Source organism: Sceloporus occidentalis, unplaced genomic scaffold (genome assembly GCF_023333645.1).
Source record: "Sceloporus occidentalis isolate IW3139 unplaced genomic scaffold, rSceOcc1.0.p SCAF_3, whole genome shotgun sequence".
NCBI lineage: Eukaryota > Metazoa > Chordata > Lepidosauria > Squamata > Phrynosomatidae > Sceloporus > Sceloporus occidentalis.
Window position 1 is genome coordinate 228,108,925 of NW_028316983.1, and position 16,553 is coordinate 228,125,477.

The 16,553-nt window shown below is 37.5% G+C and overlaps 1 protein-coding gene across 3 annotated transcripts in view; it reads right to left on the minus strand.

Moving 5' to 3' along the window:
- Nucleotides 1-16,553, minus strand: part of LOC149317584 (CUB and sushi domain-containing protein 3) — a 796,080-nt gene that overhangs the window by 365,907 nt on the left and 413,620 nt on the right. For all 3 annotated transcript variants that reach the window (XM_089517858.1, XM_089517859.1, XM_089517857.1), the window contains one exon: nt 7,718-7,805. In XM_089517858.1, the coding sequence (XP_089373984.1) occupies nt 7,718-7,805 (88 nt within the window). The remainder of the gene's footprint in view (nt 1-7,717; nt 7,806-16,553) is intronic.

The following is a 16,553-nucleotide window of genomic DNA, read 5'->3' on the forward strand; positions in this document are numbered from 1 at the left end:
GAAATTAATGCTGGATTTAAATTTCCAAGTGAACAAGTGAAATTTTGGATTAATAACTGGTGAATGTCATAAACAGCATTAATAAAAATAATAATAGTAATGTATATTGGTATAGAAGGAAAATGATAATGTTAAGAGGACTGACATGAAAGGAGTTTATTACAATTTGAGGAGTGAGTGAAAGGTAATTTAGAATGATGGACTGATCTGAAATATAATAATGTTGATAAATTGTATATTTTATTGAAATAAATAAAATAATAATAGGAAATCCAGGTTCACCTTCCAAAATAACTATCTGAGATAGCCCTTAGGGATCTGGTGTTTTGTCCAAGGATGGCTGGGGAGGTGTTCCAGGTTGACCTCAGTTAAATCTGAACCAGGCTGCTCTCTCCCCTTTTTTGCTCAGATCCAGGCCTCAAATGTAAAAATAGGTTCTAGGTCAAGCATTCTGTCTGGTCTCATTATTTCATGATTGGTCAGCAAATGGCATTAAAGTACATTTTTGCAGGGGAAATATTATGGTATTTGATGGTTTAGTAAAAAATTTCAGAAAGGGAAACACGTAAGCAGCTTAAGAAATGCATTATGACTAATGTAAGAGATTCACATAGATGGGGTGTGTGTGTGTGTGTGTGTGTGTGTGTATGTATTCTCCTACCCAATTGTCTATGTAAAGGAAATCAGTTTCCAAGGTTCTAAAATAATATGTAATTTTTAATGTGTACGTATATGTTGATGTATTTTTTTCCAGCACAAGAGTCCATTGCTTTCATCAGGTTCTCAATGTGGTCTGTGACTTCCGAACAAGGCAATTAATGACTGGGCTAAATCCAATTGCAGTTTTATCCAATTTTATAGCAGTGTTTTTGCAACTAGCAAACTCGTTCCAATGTACTCCTTTTTTACTAAATTATTGCCTTGGTTTGTAGGCAAATGTGGCATACCTAATGATAAACTAGCTAGAACATGGCACAATCTGTTAGATGACTGATATGGCATTAGGCTCAGCATGTGGCTTAGTTTGCCAAGTTTTGCCCAAAGTAAATTTGTTTCTGCAGACTGAGAGTCATCAGAAGGGAAACTGTTAGAAGGCAGAGAGAGAAAAGGAACTTCACTGAGAGAGAGAAAAAAATGGTACGTATCACATCTGTATTTTTTTTAAAGCCTAGGAAATATCTAGAAAGACAGGAAAGGCAGAGCATCAAAGGTTTAAGTTGAATAAATGTAATAACATGCTGAAGATATTCATAATTGAGCCGTGGGAGGATGATGCTTTGGGTCCCTTCCCATGCAGTAGAGAGAAACAGAAAAGAACCAGATAGAGGTAGATAGAAATATGTACTATTGAGAGGAAAAAAGCATCAAGAAAATGAGTTGAGGCATGCATGATATTCTGTGCAAATTAGCCAGACATGGCAGTACTGAAAGGAAAACATAAATTTCCAAAACAGTAAGAGAAGATTGGACATGCAGGCCAAAGTTACATGGAAGCACAAGTTCCCCCGTCTCTTCATCAGAGACTGTATTGTAGGCACTCCTGTTTCAAATTGGGATAGATGTGTTTTTGTGTTTTGTTTTGGGGTTTCTAAACAACACACAGTGATAGTCCTCTGGTGACTATACACCATGCATTTGTATTTTTAGACTTCCAGACTTTGAAAAACAGAACAAATGCAATTCAGTTTGGGTCATCAAAGCTCCTTGATGCCAAAAGCAACAGCAGATGCTCCATTCATCTGGCTTCTCTGAAAATTACTTTGTAGTAGTCATGTTGTCTGTGTTTAAAAAAAAAAAAAAAAAAGCAGAGAGAGCTATGTACTCAGAACACAATTGGTTTCTATCATGGTTTTCAAGGCCATGATACTGATAATTTTAGTTTTGGAAATGGGGCATATATAATATACAGATGACACCAAATTAGGAGGAGTAGCTAATACCCCAGAGGAGAGGATCAAAATGACCTTAACATAGAAAGCTGGGCCAAAACTAACAAATTGAATTTCAATGGGGAGAAATGTAAGGTACTGCACTTAGGCAGAAAAAAATGAAATACATAGATATAGGATGGGGGACATCAGGCTTAATAAGGTCAAATGCTTTCATGGCCGGCATCCATAGTTTTTTGTGGGTTTTTTGGGCTATGTGGCCATGTTCTAGAAGAGTCTTGTAGAACATAGCCATGTAGCCCAAAAAACCCACAAAAAACCTCATGGATCTAGGAGTCCTAGTGGGCTACAAGTTGAACATGAGTCAACAGTGTGATGTGGCAGCTAAAAAGGCCAACGTGATTCTAGGCTGCATTAATAGAAGTATAGTGTCTAGATCAAGGGAAGTAATAGTGCCACTCTATTCTGCTTTGGCCAAGCCTCACCTGGGATATTGTGTCCAGTTCGGGGCACCACAATTCAAAAACCTAGAGATTGGGCTCTGTCCAGTCATGGAAACCTGCTGGGTGACATTGGGTGATTCACACACTCTCCGCCCCAGAAAACCCTGTGACAGGTTCGCCTTAGGACCATCCAACAATGACAGTGCAACAAGTATAGAAGCTACGAGCCTCCGTTTCCTTATGGCTCCTGCTAAAATACACTCCCGGGCAGTGTTCTGTGCATCAAACCAACCTTTACTACTTTGTTAGAAGAAGTGGGAAACTTTGAAGGTAACAGCATAAGGTCTGGTTTCTTGTATCATTCAATTAAAATTTTCCAAAGCTTCTGTGGTATAATTCTAACCCTGCCAATAAACAATATACTGGGCAATATTAGGAATGAATTTCTCCCTCCATGAAGTCCTACTTATTTGTCCTTTCTCTATAAAATCCTATTTTACCAGTTCATTGTGACATGGATCTAAACTGGACTCTCCAAGACTACGCCTGTGGAGTGCAAACTATGGCAAATTGAAGTGACTTTGTAAGGCTTTGATATCATGAAGGGGAGTATGCACCTGTTACTGCAGCAGTGTAATTAATTATATCATATTTTCAAGATCATTTAATTAGTTGGTTGCCCATTTTGAAGTTGAAGATAATACAGAAAGTGACAATTTACTATGAATTGCCACACTGGTGAACGTAACAAAAAAATAGTGCATGCTTACAAGCTCCGTCTATCTCCAATAAAGAGTTAGGTGTCATTCATACAAAGAGAATAAAGTGGACTCCTAAAGTGGATTTAACCCTGTTCCAACTCATGGTCCTGCTGTTCCAACTCATTCTACAGGCTTCAATTCTCTTAGTAAAATCAGCAGCATTTACACACTGCACGGGAGTTTGCATGCAGGGATACTGCAGAAAATCATTAGCCTATTAATCCATTATGTATAATCAGTAAACAGTTTGCAAAATATCTGTATAAAAATTAATTGGTCAGTTAGATAAGGGAAATACTTTGCCCAGACAACAAACAGGGTTCAGACAAGGTAGCTAGTGCTTGGTTTTGAGCCATCTTTTTGACAAATATGCTCAAAAAACACACAGAGGAGTTTTACATACAGCCTTTATTAACTTTTTAAAAAAATTATTTGATTCAATTTCCCATATGAGACTTTGGGTGGAAATGGCCTCCACATCCATAGAGAAAAGACTCCTTTTTCTCATCAAAAATCTGTACAACAATCTTTGTGTGCAGATAAAATTCACAATGGTTATTTCACAGATACAGTGCCATCAACAAAAGGAGTCAAGCAAAGAAATATTCTATCCCTTGTCTACACTAATTCATGCATTAATGTTATTGTTGATTTCTTATATGCTGAACTTTCCACATCCCCAAAACAGCTAAACAAGGATGTTGATGTTATTGAATGCAGACGATGGAGTAATTCTATCAAAAACTAATGTGGGATTTAAGGAGATTAATGGGGACATTTTCTGTATAGTGTAAACTTTAGGATAATTCCTTACAGTTATGTAAAAGGACCTTCGATAATAACAGAGAAAGAAAAAAGTTAGTAGCATAAACTTTCATAGACTTAAGTCTATTTCCTCAGATACATGGTGAGAACTTCACTCCATGCATCTGAGGAAGTAGATTTACATTTACAAAAGCTTATGCTGCCAACTTCTTTCTTTCTCTCAATCTCAAAAGTGCTACAAAATTCCTTTGTAGGGTGATCCAGACTAACACTGCTCCCCTCCTGCCAATTTCCCCTTACAGCTAGCTATGTTAGAACCAAGATAATGGTTTTCAGTAGATCTTCCAAATCTCAAAAAGTCTACCAGGATGACATATGATCTAACAGGTTAATCCATTGAAATAGCTGGGCATATTAGACACATCTATGTAGTATACCTCAGTACACCCCTATGAACTAGAATGTAGTCAGCTCAGCAAGACGATGTAACAGAATGAGCAATGAGAATTATTACAATCTTTCTGCACTTTCTTTGAATGAAGGAGTGTAACATTACAGACATACTGCATGAAATTTCTAATGCTAAATCCATACCCCAATTGCTTTTAGGGACAGAAAATTGATACCTATTTAAAACCATTAGAAATAGTGCAATCTACATACCTTAATTTTCCTAATTTTCTAAAATTCATACATTCCTTAAAATGCCTAACTTTTCTCAGTCCCAAGCTGTGTTCCAAATCCTGTTTTGGAAGCTGGCATTACTTCTGTTTGTTCACAGGCTTGGCTAAAGACACACATTCACTAATTATGCCTGAATTTAGTTCCAATAGCCTTGTTCTCCTTAGTTCAAACTGATTCGTATAACAGTAGATGGATGAAAACTGTTCCTTTGAGGGTAAACATAACTGGTCTTATAGCTCAAATGTTAATATGTATAGATCTGAGAAAACAGAAATAATGAAACCATAGTTTCTGGATACTGAAAATCATATTAATGTGTCTTGACAAAGTCTGCCCCAGGTTTTGCCCGAGTTTATCTAGTTTTTGATTCCTCACCTTCCTATTTACAGTACCTGACATAGTCAAAGTATAAGAATGCCTCCCCAGGTGCACATTTGAATGTGCTCCCCTCAGAGGCGCTTGAAGGCTTACATAAGAGAATTCCACTCCATAAGTGTTGTCTGGAGCTGGAAACACTCCAAATGTGGCTCACATTTTATTATCCGGTTCCCTTTATACATGTAAAAAGGTAATTGTCACCATGTGGCTGTCTCACCCAGTGCATCAACCATGTAAATGTCCTTTTTGAGGACAGTAATTTTGTGGTTACAGTAAAGCCGACATTTTTTTTTAAGCAACTGCTTCTAAAATCTTTCAATAGTCAGGTCATTAGTTTTAAATCATAATACCATTTTACTTTAAAAAAAAATCAGTGATATTAAATACTTGCCAATACTTCATGGGCATAAGATCAGAATGCTTTTGATATATTATTGTTTTAGTGTTGTTTAGAATTATGATAGAATCAGTATTTTATGATGGTCATGTTTACGGCATGAATTTTACTCATTCAAATTCATTAGCTATTGGCTTCATGCATTTTTTTCTTGTTATTGATTTGACTTTATACAATTTCATTTTGTATTCCATGTTTTATTCTGTATGTAAGAGCTTTGGCCTTTTAATTAAGGGGCCTAGAGGACTTGATGACGTGGACTGACATATTAATGTTACTGGGAGCCAGCATGATGTATTAATTTGAGCACCCGACTATGACTCTGGAGAACAGGGTTCAAATTACTGCTCTCGCATGAAAACCCACTGGGTGACCTTGGGCAAGGCATGCTCTCTCACCCTCAGATGAAGGCAAAGGCAAACCCCATCCAAACAAATCTTACTAATAAAATCCTGAGATACCTAAACACAGTGTCACCATAACACAGAAATGACTTGATGGCACACAGCAACACTCATGTTGTTAAATAAATACACACAAGTAATTTGCTACATAGGGAGAGAAATAATATTTTTTTAAAAAGTGGAAAATGGTTTTCATGTGTTAAGAAATATTGATGAGACAAATTCTGGACTGACACAAGTCTTCAGAGTTTGTGATTTATTACTATATTTTCTTCATACAAAAAAGTGTTTCCTGCACAGAAAATTCTGTTTTATGTGGAAAACAGCAATGTGTTAATTTTGCACAGAGTAAGCCCTGAATTGTGAAAACTGCAAGTCTTTCTTGCAGGTGGAAGTAGACTGCTCAAAATTATTCATTTCTACCTTCCAGAAGAAAATTAGTGATGAATTAGATCCCTAGTGTTGCATGATCAAAGAGACAATGGTATTCCTTAACACATAACACCTGTATTAAAATCTTTACACTGGCTGCCAATTAGCTTCCGGGCGCAGTACAAAGTTTTGGTTATCACCATTAAAGCCCTATATGGCTTGGGCCCAAGTTACTTGAGAGAACACCTCTCCCTGTATAATCTGCTCCACACTCTCTGAACAACTGGGAAGAATCTACTAAATCACACAAAAGTTAGACTAGTATAACATCATTAGACAGCTTTAAAAAAGCGGTCAAGACGGATCTCTTCCGACAGGCCTTTCCAGATTAACCATCCTGGCCCAGGTTCCCAGGTTCCCTGATTCCCTCATTCCTCTCGTGGCCCCATCTTAGTGATGGTTGAGGATCAACAGAGGGATATCAGGGTTTTTAGTTTTTAATTGTTGTTTTTATGCATTGATATTGTGTTTTAATATGTTATACTGTTTAATACTGTCTTAAGGGGGGAGGAATAAAGTGTTTTTAATTGTCATACTTTATATTTTACTGTTGTTAACCACCTGGATTGGTTTGCCAGAGGGCGGTATACAAATAATAATAATAATAATAATAATAATAATAATAATAATAATAATAATTATACATCCCAAAGAGCATATTCAGCTATGACTCCCATGCTTTGGAACAACCTTCTGGAAGAGATCAGACTGATTCCAACCTTAGATGCCTTCAAGAAGGCACTAAAAACACATCTCTTCCGGCAAGCATACCCCCTGATCTTCTATAAAGATCTGAAGAAAACTTCACCTCAGGAAAATAAGATAACCTTACCGCAGGATGCAATGTGGTTTAATATTGCATTGTTATGTTTTGATATTACATGGTTTTAAACTGTTTTTAAATTGTAATTTTAGACATTTTGTTGTTTAAATACTTTTGTAATCCCGCTTTGATCCGTCGGGAGAGGTGGGAAATAGAAATAAAACTTATTATTATTATTATTATTATTTCACATTTTGGAGATTATCACATGCAATTATCACCGAAGGCGTAGACACATGTTTAACCATCAATGACAGATTATACTGCATTCATTCCCCTGTGGCTGGAACATAGGCAGCCTGTATGCAACCCACAGCTTTTCAAGTTTCTCCCATGGCTTTTAAATAATGGGATTTTCCCATTCTTGAAAAGCTACAGGAGAAGCTTGGAAAGCTGCAGGTTGCATATGGGCTGCCTACAGCTTGGCCACTGGGAAATCCAGTAAGATCCATCATTGATGGTTAAACACATGACTATCCCATTAGGGATAGTAACATGTGATAATCTCCTTTGTGTCCCAATGTCACATTTCTTCATCTTTTAATACTGAAACAACATTAGAAATAAGAAATGTATTGAGGTCTGTTCACAGTTTAGTAATCATCACCTTGATAGAATGAAATACAAGCAAAAGATATGTAAATTAATTTTTTAATTTTTTTAAACAGTTTTCTGCTGGCAATGTTAAGATCATAGATTATCTGACAAGATTTCCTCCTCACCAATAACCACAAATTTTACCTAAAATCTGAGCCTATCCGTTTTCCATTCTCAGGTTCTCCAGGATCTGGACACAAATTGGATGCCTGTTTAATGCCTCCTTCATTTACTGCAAAAGAAAAATAGAACACTAGTTTAATTCCATATATGACATTTACCTTAAGATGTCAAACAAACAGAACAGTTGAATGTGAATGAAAGTCTTCCTCTCACTTTACACCATAAAATCCTAAAGAAGAACTAACTACATGCAGGCCACCATTCAAAACAACCTTATTGTAAGCAGTATCTAGCAGCGTGAAGTCAAAAGCTTTCATAGCCAGCATCCATAGATTTTTGTGTTGGAGGAGGGGGGCTATGTGACCATGTTCTAGAAGGGTTTATTCCTGATGTTTCACCTGCATCTGTGGCTGGCATTGTCTCTGATGCAGGTGAAAGGTCAGGAATAAACTCTTCTAGACCATGGCTACATAGCCCAGAAAACCCACAAAAAACTATAGTATCTAGCAGTTTTTTGGTAATCAAATTTGTTGTAAATGTTTACTGTGAAACAGAAACTAAACATATATTTTTAATCATCTTTTGGAAGTCTAATATATGTAGGCACACAACATTAATTATCTCAGTATTTATTACTGTTGTTTGGACATCTGAAAACTGGAAACCTTGGATGTAACGGTTACCAGAATCATAAGTAGGAGAAACAGAATCGAACTTAAAGTGCACCCAAACTGTTACAATGTACCTAAATGACCAATATACTAGTCATGGCTGATTCCCAATTACTGTTTGGCACCATAGAAGCTATTGTACACCATGCAGTAGCTGTTGAAAGGAACAGCCAAGAGTGTATTTGCAGCCCTGTGGTACTGGTTCCACTAGCTGCTCCACTACCAAATGATGTCTAAGGATGAGAAAAATCTAGTATATTCCTGTATAGAAATACAATTTAACAAAATAAATCATGGAAATTAATTTAAAACATGGATCTTTCAATTGTTATTAAAAAATTTAGAAACATGTTATTTTATGTTAACAGGTTTCACTCTACTATATTAACAATTGATTTTATTAAAATTTATTTCTAGGAGTGCTGCAAGAAAGAACCTTCAGCATATATAGGCCAAGGACTTTATCACACCACACAACAAAACACAATAACATCAGGTTAATAGCATCTTTTGCTGGGACTTATCACACAGCATCATCTCTTTTTTGTTATCTTGGTGGGAGAGTATTTGCCAGGAATTTCTTTTCATAAATGCAAAACCTACATGAATGGCCTGCTTTCCTGCTTCTGTGATGTTAGCGTTTGCAGTGTGGTAACTCAGTTCTGCTTTAATCTTGCTTTTTGGTGGGTTGTGGGTGAGCTTTAGGTATTGCTTGTTCTTTGCCTGCCAATATGTTCCTGAGTCAGTATGACCCCATTAATTGCTAACAGAATAATCACTGAGAGGGAAATCACTTTCATCTGCCATTGATAAGTCTATCCTGGCTAGTCTCCCCCACTCCAGGAAAAAAGGGTCTTTTTTAAAGGCAAGATTCCTTTTGATTTATATTTCTTGGGGGGGGGGATGTTTGTGTGTCTGCCACACAAGGCAACAGTGAGAAGTACTGGGTGGTATTGGAGGGTCAGTGCCAAATGTTGTGTGCAGGAAGGTATTAGCATAAATGAAGGCTGCAATGCCACAAAGATTACGAAGATTATGAAAGTACAATAAAGAAGAGAGTAGTCCTGACTGCATAGAGCTTTTGAAAAGAATGTGATTTTACTGCAGAATACTGGCGTGATAAAACCCCAAGTGAATACAAATCACCCCATTCAGTTAATGATTTTAGATTAAATATTCTATAATGGCAGTGTTTTGGTTTGCATTAAAAAGATACTTTATGAGATACAAAAAGTATACATTCTATATTAGTGGCAAATATTCTATATACTTTATACTATGCAAATATAGTAAATAGAATACTATATAGCATTCTATATTTCCCACTATTATGGAATGTATATTTTTTGTATCTCATAAAGTATCTTTTCAATGCAAGTGAAAACACTGTGATTCAAATGCATCAGATCTGTAACAATGTATTTTTCTAACACCCTTACTGTAAGGGTGTTGGAAAAAATACATTATAACAGATCAGAGGCATTCGAAGTTCAAGTATAAATTCAGTTCCTACTTAAAGTCTGGAAACACATTCAAGGTTTCAGATGAACATTATCTTGTGACTTGTTTCAAGATGATCACAAAACATTGATAAATATTGAAGCAGATAATGTCCAATGAGCAAAAACATTAGATTTCCAAAGAAATTGCAAAAATATGTATTTAAACTGTGTTTCACCTAGGGAAACATGAGGGACACATGCAGGCCATGGACCAAATTGTCTCAATACTAGTGTCCAATTCTGCTCAACATATGTGATTGTTATAATGCCTCTCTTCCTGCCCACTAGGATCATGTTTGAATCTTATCACTTCATTATTCGGGGGGGGGGGGGGGGTAATGCCTTTTTTTACACTGTCAATATTTCATCTTTATTAAATTACAACAAAGAATGTAGCTTTTTCCCCAGACATGCCAATTAGTTGAATAAATAAAGTAATTTAATAAATAAATAAGTTTCAACCAAATCTAGTGGACAGGAAGAGAAGCATCATAACAATCACATACCATGCTGATGGTGGAAAAAAATTCAGATTTTGTCCTATGACTCCCCCACTTCCAGTTTCAAAAGTTTCATTCCAGCAAAAGATCTAGTACAGACTTCTATTCTGAATGCAAAATTAAAAAGATACATATTATATGGTCTGTTTATTCCTCACTCATTTGTGGATAACCATCCTAAAATTTATTGTTATCACTTATGTACTTAATGAAGTTAATTATCTGTCACTTTTACTCCAATCATAAACATGTTTACTCAGACATAGGTGATATGCTATTATATCTATTGGAATTCCTTCCAGCTAAGAGCACATGGCTGTCAACATTAATTTCAGAAACATATTTCTGATGAGTAATCAATGCTCCATGCAAATGCTGATATGCTCATATTTGAAATAAGAGTTTGGTTTTCTCAACTATGTATTTTATTTCTGACAACGGACATATCTCTATTCTAACATTGTTAGACATATTTCATATTAAGGTGAAATATATCAAAGTGTTTTATGCTCTCTTATAGCAGCAAGAGAGGCTATTTTCCTACCAAAACATGAATTGTACCTCTGTATTTGTGGGAGATCTGGTCCAGACCCCCCCCCCCACGCACACACACACACACACAGGTATGAAAATCTGTGCATGCTCAAATCCATTAAAAGTAATGGTGGTGAGGTGCATGCACGCACCTGCTAGTACAAGAGTGTGCATGCACTGCCATTAACTGAAACAGGGACTTGCCATCTACAGATGATTATGAAGCTATTCAGACTGACCATTAAGACCAGCCTGAGGGTGGAGTAAGGGTGTGGTGTCCACACAACGTATGCCTCAACTCTGCTCCCAGGCTGGCATGACACCATGTGTTACATCAGATGGCAGGTGGCATCACGGTGTTCCTCTGGCACTGTGCCTAGATGACACAGTACCAAAGGAGCACTGAAAAGCCACAGCGCTGTCAGCTATGGCAGCAGTGCAGTGCAGTTGTGGCCAGGAGAGTCAGAGTGAGGAAGAGGCTTTAAAACCTCCCCCCAACTACCCTTAGAAATCAGCAGCAGCAGCTGTAGGCAAGATGCAGCAGCAGCTGTGAGAGTCAGTATGGGGAGGAGGCTTTAAAACCTCCCCCTCAACTGCCCTTTGATACCAGTGGCAGTGGCAGCAAGTGCGGTGCAGCAGTAGCTGGGAGAGTCACTGTGGGAAGGAGGTTTTAAAATAGGATGCAGTCGGGTGTAATCATATGCAAAATGCCACTGATGCTGCCACCCAATTGCAACCCACCTAAAACCCGCCTACAAGCCATGCTCAGATGGCTGATTTGCAAAGTCAGGAGCTTCCTGCCTTTGCAAATCAGCCATCTGAGTGTGGCTTATAGGCAGGTTTTAGGCAGGTTGCAATTGGGCAGCATCAGCAGCATTTTGCATGTGATAATACCTGACTGCATCCTGTAATAGAGTTGAACACAGCAGGGGTAAATCGGGGGGAGGGATTGTAATGTGATAAACTCCTTGGACTAGGACTAGTGTCCTGATTAGTAGTGGCATGGGTCCTAAAGAAGGCACTTATAATTCAAAGGGCAAGGAGTCGGCTAGGCAGTCAACATCTGAGCTGTTATCTTCCTTTCATCATGAGGTGGCACATTGTTTGGGTATAATTCCCCACACACACACACACACAAACAACAACAACAACAACAACAACAATGCAGTAAATGTGCTAACAATTTGGCCATTTACAACTTGGGTCAGACCAGTTATCCTGTGAGGATATGATATGCTATTCCTGGCAGGTGGAAATCAGATAGCTGTAGCTTATTTACACTATTGTTTTAATGTGAACTTGGGATGGGCTGCTTGGCTGCGTGGGGAAGAAAGTGAAGTCATAGTTCTACTGACAAGTATCCTAGTGAGTGTGTACCAACAGTAGTTGTAGGTATCTCATTGCATAGGCTGGTAGAGGTGTTGTTTTTAAAGGGCAGGCTGGGCCTTGGTTGCTACATTACAGAGTTTCTTGGGCTAGGTCCTCTCTGGCCTTTGTATGCACTCAAGCTGCGAGGAGCACACGGGGCACAAGGGGCAGCCTGTCCCGTTCAAATGAATGGGGCATGCACCGCCACACCACCATGCACATGAGCCCCATTCAAATGAATGGGGTTCAAGCATAGGCGGAATTCACCTTATGCGGGGTGTGTGTGTGTGTCCAGAACGGATGCCCCATGTAAGGCAAGTTTCCACTGTACTTAGTATTAGCAGTGAACACACCTGCTTCCACCCCCCCACCCCCCCACCCCAATTTTCTTAGTCATTTCTGAGATATGCGATCCTAAGACGTTTTCTTGTCAGGATTTGTTCAGACAGAAGCTTGCTTTTCCCTCACTCTCAAGGTCAGTGAGTGTGACATGCCCAAGGTTAGCTAGTCAGTTTCCATTGAGGATACAAACCCTGATCTTGAGACTCTGCAAGAACATATTTTAATGTAAAGTATAACATTTTTCACAACAGCTTTTTGCAGGAACAAATTCTTCATTTAAAAGTCTCAAGATGTGAAAAATAATTTAAACGTGTGAAAATCTACATCTCCAATGTATTCATACATATATACTTGACCTCTAGAATACACATTTTCTGTTTCCCTCTCCTCCAGTTGTCAGCCAGCATTCTGTATTCTTGTTCTTGTCAGCTTTTTCTCCACCTTCCTGTTTTATTTTGGTTTGCGAATTAATAAAACTGCAAAACATGAGCTTACTGCAATCTTCCTGTGTGGATAATGCTATTTGATGGATGGTCGCTACATAAGGACTGACATTTGAGACCTTAATTCACAATATACATTTATTGTATGCATATCCTGTTCTATCTTCCAAAATGTTATGGTTTCTTCTTTCAGGCCATTTTATCCTCACAACAATGCTGTGACATATGTTGGCTAAGAGACAGTGACTGACCAAAACTCAGTAGATTTTCTACCATAATAACTGGAAAAAACAATGTCTAAGTATTCCTTGACGAAGAAAACCCTATGAATTTAATGAACTTGCCATAAAAAGACACCTGGAAGATACACACACATCAGAGTTTTCCATTCCTACTGGAACATGGCCCTTAGAAATCCTAAATCTTGTAACTGATGCTAAGGTAATGTTTAGCATTAGTATGCAAGCTGAAGAGTCAAAAAACCTTACTCTGTTTCTTTTATAATCCACTCAATCCAATTTAATCATAAGTGGAAATAATAATAATAATATTTGTAAACAAGATCATGATAAATTACTTGAGAATGTTCTCACAGGTTTATTTCAGTTTTAGTATATTGTTAGGTACAATGTGGATTTTTCACCTGGAATTCTACAGCTTCTACATCCTTAAGCACAATATGTTTATTACAGAACATATTTTGAAGCACTCCATTGTCTGTTTTAGGAAAATATGGTAGGAATGGTCCATTGTCACACTTAAGTCAACAACTTAAAAGTATTCCTTTCCACATTGCTTTAATAGCCAGAATACAAAGGACTATTTTATTAATTAATTCATTGACTGATATAAGAAATGTGTATCCCATTCTCTAGAAAATAGTCTTCCAGAGCAGTTAATTGCATTTATACACAAAACAAAATAAGGATAATTAAACATGCAGATCAACAGAAAATAAGAGCAAGGGGGGACCTTATAGAAAGATTAAAATAATAGATAAAAATTGGATCAAAATACATTGAGCAAATGAAAAGTTCTCCTGGCCACAGGAGGACTTCCAAAACAATCCCATATAAGCACTCCTGAGTTCTGGATTTGGATACCATAACTGGAAAGATTCTGCATGGAGCATTGCTCATCTCTGTAGCTGGGAGGTTTTGTGTTTTGGGGTTTTTTGGGGGGGTGGATTTGGAGATGGGAAGGTAGACAGTCCTTAAATTTTGGCTTTTTGTTTGTTTAGCTCTTGGAGATAACAGATAAAATCAGTGCATGAGAAACACAATGCTGGTCACTGTGACAGGCAACAGAATCAAGATCTTCCACATTATTTCCCAGTGGAAAAGGCAGTTGTATGCTTCAAGAAACACGCAAGAAAATGCCAGGCACAATGAAGGAATGAAGGACACTGGGTGAGATTTTTGTTTTCTTTAAATAAAAGATTGATGAACCATAACTCAAATTGCTTTTGATATTTCCTGTATTTCCATACAGCTTAGGTAGCTGCTTTCACAAAAAAACCTCAAAGCTTTCTTGTCATATGCTACTAGTTGTGTAGTTCTATAGGTCCCTTACCTTACACGACTCATTAGAAAAGACAATGGTGCTGGGGAAGCTTGAGGGAAGTAGAAAGAGAGGAAGACCACATGCCAGATGGATAGACTCAGTCATGGAGACCCAGGGCCTGTTCCTGTAGTACCTGAGCAGGGAGTTAGAGGATAGGGGGGCTTGGAGACCCCTCGTTCCCATGAAAAAGGGAAGGTTGGCTTGTGATAGTAGGTTTCTGATGCCTGAGTAATAAGATTATTTCTGAGATGCTCCTTCAAATATTTACTGTATTTTTTGGCTAACCTTGTTTTTATTACTCAATTGCCTGATAGTATGACAAGAACATAATCTCTGATTTTTTAAAATAACATTGTACAAAGACAGAGCTGTAAATCAACATTGTACTTTCTTCTATGTCATTTGCTTTACAAAATAAATCATGAGCACACCCTCATCATATGATACAAAGAAGCTTTTTTTTTCTTTTTTTTTTTGCATTTCATCATCAATATTTAGTAGCACATGACATCTTTCTGGGGGGATCTTTCTAAATGTGTGTGTGTGTGTGTGAGTGAGTGTGAACTTACATCATAAGGTGTAGTGATCTCTAGTATACCCAAAACATCATTTTTTTAATTTATTTTTGCAGAATAAAACATAGCTGTAAGAGATTTTAGATAACATGAGTGTGCTCAATTGTTACTTCTTTATGCTTGGAAGTATTACAGTCTATTATTTGTGTTTTAGTAAATGTTATGGCACTTGAAAATTGGTATGTATATCTCTTTCTTTTCATACAAAAATATATGCCTAACCCACATTCATGTCCAGTATATTTTGGGTGTTTGTGTGAGGACAAGAGACATGGAGATTAGGTGAAACTATAAACTTTTGCTGTATTCTTTTCCAGCTTATTTTTCCTGGCTATTCTGGTTAAAAAATTATTATTTTTCTGTATTTACAGAAATGGTCAATTCCTGCTGTATAAGTCTTAGGTAACTTTGCCAAATCTAAAGGCTTCCAGTACCATTTGTGTCAAGGTGACTCCCTTTCATCTTGTCCACATCTTTCCAATTTGTCTTTTGTCAATATAATTTTGTAATGCACCACTTTGTAGTGAAGATGATTATAAATAAATACACCACACTAGTGTTGAATTAAAATAGGTTAATCTAAATTTTGGGGAAGGGGCTGCCAAATAAGTATTTTATAAGTTGGAGTTGGGTTAATTTTACTGCACTGCATTATATATGTGAATAATCATGCTGAAGCTATTGAAATGCCTTTCTAGTTTAGCATTATGTTAAAACAGCAGCACACAGACATTTGGCCATAGAAAGCCCATAAGCATGACATGAGTCATGAACATAGCATTGGAAGAGGAATAAGGAGGGCATGCCTTCCCCCACAGAAGAATCTCCTCTCATGAAACTTTTGTTCTATCCCCAAATTTCCTAGCATTTTGTAGAGGTACTGAAAATCTTAATTGGAAGTTGCTGAAAAGTTCTCTGTTTGACTGGCTTCCCAAAATCTGAGTGTAATTTTATCAGAATAGCTTGAAAGAGTGCTTTTCTAAGGAGTTAATCATACCTGAGGGTTCCTGCCATGCTCCTGTCGCCCCAGCATCATCCATCTGTGACGGGAGCCTCCTGCTGGGATCGCTCCTGGTGCTATTAAAGGGGAATGCTTCCATTTTCATCATGGAAGCATTCGCGTAATTGTTTCAAAAAGGGCCCTTTTTAAATAATGGATTAAATTGTTAAAAAAAACCTTTTAAAAACAATTACGAGAACGCTTCCATGATGAAAACAGAAGTGTTCCCCTTTAATAGTGCCAGGAGCGATCCCATCATGAGGCTCTCGTCACAGATGGATGATGCTGGGGCGACGGGAGCATGGTGGGACCCCTCAGGTATGATAAACTCCTAAGCATGTGGAGGCTGAAAACTAACC